This window comes from Symphalangus syndactylus, chromosome 12 (genome assembly GCF_028878055.3).
Source record: "Symphalangus syndactylus isolate Jambi chromosome 12, NHGRI_mSymSyn1-v2.1_pri, whole genome shotgun sequence".
Lineage (NCBI taxonomy): Eukaryota > Metazoa > Chordata > Mammalia > Primates > Hylobatidae > Symphalangus > Symphalangus syndactylus.
This window is the reverse complement of record NC_072441.2, coordinates 99,721,357-99,729,584: the sequence shown is the minus strand read 5'-3', so window position 1 is coordinate 99,729,584 and position 8,228 is coordinate 99,721,357. Positions and strand designations below refer to the sequence as shown.

General features: G+C 37.3%; 1 protein-coding gene across 4 annotated transcripts in view; it reads left to right on the top strand.

The window, feature by feature from the left end:
* VAMP4 (vesicle associated membrane protein 4) overlaps window positions 1–8,228 on the top strand; it is a 45,709-nt gene that overhangs the window by 4,506 nt on the left and 32,975 nt on the right. For all 4 annotated transcript variants that reach the window (XR_010117634.1, XR_010117633.1, XM_063627403.1 and 1 more), the window contains exon 2: window positions 2,456–2,570. Coding sequence is in view for 2 of the 4 variants with exons in the window: in XM_063627403.1 (XP_063483473.1) it covers window positions 2,505–2,570 (66 nt within the window). In the remaining 2 variants the exon portion in view is untranslated. The remainder of the gene's footprint in view (window positions 1–2,455; window positions 2,571–8,228) is intronic.

Below are 8,228 nucleotides of genomic sequence, written 5' to 3'. Positions count from 1 at the left end.
CTACTGCTTTGCTGATGGGCTTTCTATTTGTTGCACGTGGTTTCTTGGGATTAAGAGACCTGAATATGGGGTTTGCTCATCCTTAAGATTGTAGTTTTACTGTATGTCTCATAAAGGCGTATATAAATCTGCCTGTTGTTTGCTTTGGGATGTTGAGGCAGCCTCTTTGCAGGGGTTAAAATCTAAATACAGATAATAGTTAAAAGCACAAGTTCTTCAGTAATTTGCCTTGTCATCTGTTTTTCCATGCATTCTGTTACATTTCTGCATGAATGAAGTATTCTGAAATCAAAGTATGAGGAATAAAAGGGCCAGATGTATGTGACAGAAATATTGTGGAACCAAGAACTCAAGAGTTGTTACTCAGGCAGCAAGAGTTTAGTTTTTGCTACAAGTGAATAATTTCTGATTTGGAAACATTTCTTATCAAAGAAAAGTGTGTCCGTTTGTTTTAACAAGCAGCGGACTTAAAATATTACTTTTATTTGGTTCGTGAAACCAGATCCTGGGATTATTCTTTTTTAAGTGTATATCATTAACCAACAAACTGATGTCTAACTATATCTAATTTAAAGGTCTAAATGTTTCTTCTTGTGGAAAAGGAAGCAGGACTATTGGGTTGTTACCGGGAAGTGGGTCTTTCTAGAACAGAATTCTGTAAACCTGATGGGCAACTAATTGAACAAATAATTAAAACTGATAATGCACAGCCATTGATTAATTTAGGCCTGTATCTCTGCTGTTTCAATGAATGTAGTGACTAACGTTATCGTTACTAAACTTTAGTTTTCTCCTAGTTTCTTGGTGCCTACTTTAAAGAAGCGTTGTAAAGAGTAAAAGAAAATGCATGTGTATCACTGAGCACAGTGCCTAGCACATAGTAAAACATTCAATATTTCTGAGCTATCCTGAATTGCTGGGTATTCATCTACCATCTAGTCAAAAATACTGAAAATTCATTATTTGCATAGAAGAACTTTTTCTCAAAAAATTTTTTAATATGTTGCATACACAAGCATTTTCCTGGAAAGTCACAATGCATATTAGCATATAACAGGATGTGAGTCATTCTGTAGCAAAGAAAACTAGCTTTGTTTAATCCACTTGTTTTGATAGAAAAAAAACTTGAGTTTCTCCTGTTCTCTCTCAACACAGAATACTCCTGTGACCCCAAAAAGATTTCTCCTCACAAGCAAGCAGGCAATTCTGCAGCAGATTCTCCAGCTGGGTGTCCTCTAATTCAATTCTGATACTGTATACCTAGAGATAGCATCAGATCCTGTAGGTTGAGGGCTTAATCCTACAAGATTCCCCCCAACTTCAGGTGCCAATCACAAGTTCCAGGTTGTTTTACCTGTGCTTCCAACTGACTGGCTATAAATCAGAGTTCCCACAATCCCTTCCTTGTGTTCAATTTATTTGCTAGAGTGGCTCACAGAATTCAGAGAAACACTTTGTTTACTGGTTTATTATAAAGGATAGAGATCAACAGCCAGATGGAAGAGGTGCATAGGGCAAGGGATACAGAGCTTCTGTGCCCTCTCCAGGTGTGCCACCATCCAGGAACCCTCTACTTGTTCAGCTTTCGGGAAGCTCTCTGAACTCTGTTCTTTTTGGGTTTTATGGAGTCTTCATTAGTAGGCATGACTGATTACATCATTGGCCGTTGGAAATCAGTTCAACCTTGAGCCCTCCTCCCCTCCCAGGAAGCTAGGGGGTGGGGCTGAAAAGTCCCAGTCTTCTAATCATGCCTAGGTTTTTCTGTGACCTGTCTCCATCTGGAATCTATCTGGGGACTAAGCTACCAGTCATCTTATTAGCATACACAAGACACATCACTGCAGCGATTCCAAGGATTTGTCAGGAAATGGGGATTAAGACCAAATGTGTCTATTTTATAAATCACGATATCACACCAGTACTTACCAAACTTACCCCTTTTCATGGAGTACCAATGGGACATTATAGTTTGCAGAATATTTTTACATGTATTATCCAATTTGACCATCCCAACTCTGCAGAAGCCTGAAAATCACTATTTTACACTTGAGGAAACTGAATCATTGCTTAAGCAACCAACTGAAAGTGAGAGAAATAGACATGTTCTCCTGTCTTCGGACTCCAACTTTAAATTGTAAAGCATTTAATGTCTTAGTGAGATGTCCTCCCTCTACTCTCTGCTCTTTCATTTTATAAAAATCTTAAGTCACTCATATCCTACACATGTTCTCTTAGGGCAATTACATCCATTTTCTCATAATTTTAACTATTTCGTAGGTGTTGAGGTCTAACATGGAGGCCCCAGTCACTGGAGTGGCTCACAAGGGAGAGGGCGGGAATTGAAGTCAGAAAAATGAGGGAGTCTCCGTCATACAGGGTTTTGTGTATACTGTTTTAAATACATTAGCTTATACCCCAGAGTCTCAAATCTGATGAAATTTATTTTCTCTTTAAGGCGGTGACTATCCTGTTGAGAAGCAGAAAATACTTCGCAAGTAAAAAATATGCCTCCCAAGTTTAAGCGCCACCTCAATGATGATGATGTCACGGGTTCTGTGAAAAGTGAAAGGGTAAGTTCGGAATCTTAAGCTTTAAAAACAAAAGATTCAAAATATGTTTTCATTCCCTTTGTAAATAATAGAAAAAAATCATCCGGGCATGGTTGCTCATGCCTGCAATTGCAGCACTTGGGATGCTGAAGCAGAATAGCTTGAGCCCAGAAGTTCAAGACCATCTTGGACAACCTAAGGAGACCCTGTCTCTACAAATAATTTTTAAAAAATTAGTGGGGCATGGTAGCACATGCCTGTGGTTCCAGCTATTCAAGAGGCTAAGGCAGGAGGATCACCTGAGCCTGGGAGATGAAGGCTGTGGTGAACTGTGATCTGCACTCCAACCTGAGCAACAGAGCAAGATTCTGTCTCAAAAATTAATTAATTAATAATAATAACAGAAAAATCAAAAGCTTATGACTATATTCTAATCCTAATTGTTCGTAGCAAATGTATTTAAAAACATGTTACTTAGATTGGTGACAACTGAATTCTACTTCCATTATTGATCAAATCATTATTCTCATAGCTTCTTTCTAGTTTTTGAAAGGGAGTTTTATACAAATACACAATATCTTATTAAGAACTTTGAATGTATTTGGAATTTTTCAGATTTTAGAAAGTTAAGAACATATTATGTAACAGCATTTTTGGGGCCTGGACCAGTGCCTCCAAAAATATTAATATTTCTCAGTGAAGTCTGTATTTAGTTATATCTAACTAACTATGTAAATAAAGTGTGTAAATAAACTAGCTAACATCAGTTCAGGTCAAATTTTCCTCCAAAACTTTTTGATTTTCAGAAGCTTTTAGATTTTGGAATTGCAAATAAAGGTCTCCAGACCTGTAATTATCTTATGTTCCAGAGTATCTTTTATATAATGCTTGAATTTCTAGTTTATTCCAGAACATTCTATGCAAATATATATAAATCTAGAAATTATGCCGCATTTAAAAGACAACATTTTATATGAATGTTGTAGGCAGATTACTTTTAGAATAAGTACTCAACACATTTATTGGGAGAAATAATTCACATTCTTATTTTTTTAATGCACCATTCTGAAGCCCTCCTTCCTTTCCTCCTTGTCTTGATTCATTTAATTCAACAAATATGTATTGACCACCTACTACGTGCTAGGCACTGGGCTAAAAATTGGGAGACATAGTCTGTGCCCTTGCAAAGCTTTTAGTCTGCTTTGTTTTACATGCTCATTTTGGACAACCTCAGAACTTCATATTATCCACTCTATCCACCATCTTATGACTTTTAGTCATAAGTTCCTTTTAGTACAACAAAGGAAACATTTTCTTCCCCTTATTCTAACCCTTTGTACAGCTTTTGGGGGTTTGTGTGTTTCTGATGGTTTGTTTTTATTTTTTGAGACCAGGGTCTCACTCTGTCATTGAGGCTGAAGTGCAGTGGTGCAATCACAGCTCACTGCAGCCTCCACCTTTTGGGCTCAAGCTATCCTCCCACCCCAGCCTCCTGAGTAGCAAGGGACTACAGGTGCATGATACCATGCCTGGCTAGTTTTTGTTTTTCTGATAGAGATGGGGTTTTGCCATGTTGCCCAGGCTGGTCTCAAATTCCTGAGCTCAAGTAATCCACCTGCCTTGGCCTCCCAAAGTGCTGGGATTACAGACATTTGACACTGCGCTCGGCCTGTTTTGTTTTGTTTTGTTTTGTTAATGGGGAAATAGAATCCACCAATAGACTAATTGCTAGCAAGCTTTTAGTAATAAACTTTAAGGAGTCACCAATGATTTCCATGTTGCCAAATCCAATTATTCCTTCTTTGCCATAATTTCACCTGCTTACCAGCATTTGGTGCAGTTTCAACAATTTTGGTCACCTATCTTTTCCTCCATGCCATGGTGAAACTCAGTGTCAGCTTGAGTTATTTCCCCATGCAGGGAATTGAGAAATGCTTGAGGAAATATAGCAAGTCTGGGTGAACCGGAAAGGCTCTGGGCAAGAGAAGGCAGAGGATGATCAGGGATTGAGAAATCACTCAGGGATAATCCAGGGTCTCTTTCTTTAATGTAATATCTTTCAAGATAAACCTCCAAGAAAAAGTGATTCAGAAAATTTGAAATACCTGTGCTGGAATTCCATACTCTGAAGATTTACTATCAAAAGCATGTCTTGGCTGGGCATGGTGGCTCACACCTGTAATCCCAACACTTTGGGAGGCCGAGGCAGGCAGATCGCTTGAGGTCAGGAGTTCAAGACCAGTCTGGCCAACATAGTGAAACCCCGTCTCTAGCAAAAATACAAAAATTAGCCGGGTGCAGTGGTGCACACCTGTAATCCCAGCTACCCGGGAGGCTGAGGCAGGAGAATCGCTTGAATCTGGGAGGCAGAGGTTTCTGGGAGGCAGAGGTTGCAGTGAGCCGAGATTCTGCCATTGCACTCCAGCTTGGGCGACAGAGTGAAATTCCGTCGCAAAAAGAAAAAAAAAGCATGTCTTTACAAAGCAGAAGGTTTGGAGAAATACTAAACCCGTTCAGAGAATAAATGTCAATTTGTTTAAGTAAATGATACCAATTGTGAACCTATAAAGGAACCCAGTGTAAAACAACACAGACTTGATGTGCATCCAGTACAAGCTGACTGAAAGCTCCTGATGAATATTCAGTGATCAGCATGCACAAAGCATGTTGAAATATTTTTTAAATCATTGGTTAGAAGAATCTGAGCCTCTTTCTTATTGCCCCGAGGAAATTTTTAGTCTCTTACCCAGAGATGCTTTCAAAGCATTAATATCCTGGAAGATGATCAGTAAATGCTGACAGTTGATTGACTGATATCTGAGATATGTCAGGTAAATACCTCAGTCCTGGACAGAGAGCCCCTAAGTCACATCTGCCTTTGTGTAAGATGAAGACTGAAGTATGGAAATGTATGTAGTAAAATCACCTCTCGGAACTTTTTTGTAATTCATACAATCTATGTCAATTTTGAAAAATGTATGTAAAGCAGTGAAGATTGTAGCCAAATTCAATGTATAGTATGCAAGAGTATATTATTTAATAATTTTTAATTGGTGCAAATCTCATTAATTTTATAGTTTTATTTTTACATGATTTTGAACTTAAACTGTTTATATTTCCTAAGTTCCCCTGTGTTTTTTTCTCACAATCACTGCTGAACGTAAATTTGTTGTTCACTTAATGGAATCACTGTTAAGGACATAGTCACTTGAATACGATTGCTTTTTAAAAATCAAGTCCACGCGTGATATACCAGTATCACAGTCTCATGGCACGTTGGTCATAATCCTGAGAAAATATGGACAAAATTATTATTTGTAGATATTAAATACCAGTTTAATAATATGTGTGGAAATCATATTAAATAGTACGTAAAGCCCACCCTAATAACAAGGCCAGGAAAAATTACTTCAAGAAAAACAATAGTAAACCTTAAATTAAAAAATAATATAAATAAGCTTTATGAATACATTTTTAAATTTAAAATGTACTGTCTCAATAAATTCCACTGCTGAGACTGTAATTGTATCACTTTCTCCTTACATTCTTCGTTGATTACTAGTATATTAGACACCAGAACTGAATAAAATCGACTGTTTAAAGAGAACTCCTTTTTGATGTTTATTATATTATGAAGTTTGATAACTGATTGGTTGGCATAATATATAAATTACTTTTAAAACCTTTTTAAAGTTTTGTTCCTCTTTCTTATTATACTTTTTTGGTAATAGCTTGATTGAGATAAAAGTCACATACCATACAATTCACCCACTTAAAGTGTACAATTCAGTGAGTTTTATTATATTCACAGAGTTGTGCAACAATCCCCACAATCAATTTTAGGATATTTTCATTAGCCCAAAAAGAAATACTGTGCCCTTTTGCAGTCATCTCCCATTTTCTTTATCCCCTCGGCCTCTAAGCAACTGCACTCCTATAGATTTGTCTATTCTGGACGTTTTCTATAAATGGAATCATATAACATATAGCCTTTTGTGACTGGCTTCTTTGACTTAGCATAATGTTTTTAAGAGTCATCAATGTTGTAGTGCATATCAGCGCTTCATTCTTTTTTTTTGAGACGGAGTCTCCCTCTGTTGCCCAGGCTGGAGTCCAATGGTGCGATCTCGGCTCACTGCAACCTCCACCTCCTGGGTTCAAGTGATTTTCCTGCCTCAGCCTCCCAAGTAGCTGGGATTACAGGCATGCACCACCACACCCAGCTAATTTTTGTATTTTTAGTAGAGATGGGGTTCCAACATGTTGGCCAGGCTAGTCTTGAACTCCTGACCTCAGGTGATTCGCCCACCTCGGCCTCCCAAAGTGCTGGGAGGCCTTCATTCCTTTTTATTGCTAAATCATATTCCCTTATATTGATATAACACATTTGGTTTGCCCATTTATCAGTTCATAGATATTTGGGTTTTTTTCTACTTTTGGCTATTTTGAATACTGCTGCTATGAACATTAGCATACAAGTTTTTGTTTGAGCATGTGTTTATTTCTCTTGGATATATACCTAAAGGTAGAACTGCTGAGTATTGTAGTAACTCTCTGTTCAGCCTTCCGAAGAACTCCCCAGCTGTTTTCCAAAGTGGTTGTACAATTTTTACATTCTCACCAGCAATGTATGACGGTTCCAATTTCTCCACATCCTCACCAACACTTATTATTATCTGCCTAGTGGGTATGAAATATTATCTCATTGTGTCCTATTATTCTTTTTTGACACTGTATCCCTAGCACTTGTGTTTATTCAATGAATGTATGAAAAGGCATTGGTTTTCATGTGTGTTTCTCAGTGTACAATTATAGTAAACATATCTTTAGTATCATTATCCTCTAAACCAAATAAATTATTATTATTACTATTATCATTATTATTTTGAGACAGGGTCTGGCTGTGTCACCCAGGCTGGAATGCAGTGGCACGATCATGGTTCACTGCAGCCTCCTCCTGGGCTCAAGCAATCCTCCCAAGTAGCCTCCAGAGTAGCTGGTACTACAGGCATACACCACCATGCCTAATTTTTTTTTTTTTTTTTGTAGAGATGGGGTTTCACCATGTTGCCCAGGCTGGTTTCGAACTCCGCGGCTCAAGTGATACTCCCTCCTCATCTTCCCAAAGTGCTGGGATTACAGGCGTGAGCCACCATGCCCGGCCATAAACCAAATACATTATATTATAAATGTAATGCTTGTCTGTTACTTGTTAGCTAGAATATTACTCAAGAAATACTTATTTAAAAAATGACCTAATGCATTTCCTTGAGTATTAGTTGGTTTTGAACATTTCATGTGGTCATTGGCCATTTCTTCTATTGGGAATTATCTATTTCTATTCTTTGTTTTTCTGTAATGTCTCTTTTTCTTACTAGTTTGTCAAAGCTTTTTATATAATACAAACATCAGGTCTTTTGTCTTAAAGTATATTGCAGATGTTTTTTCCCAGTCTGTTGCTTGTTTTTTAACCTTGTTTTTGATGTCTTATGTTCAAGTTTTAAATTTTTATATAATCAAATATGTTAATCTTTTTCTTTCAGATTTCTGGAGTTGTGTATTGTTTAGGGATAACTTACCCATCTTAAGAGTTAACTATTTATTTTATATATTTTCTATCTTTGTGATTTCATAAGAAAATATATCTAAGGTCCCATTTTCCTTTAAGTACTGCTGTGG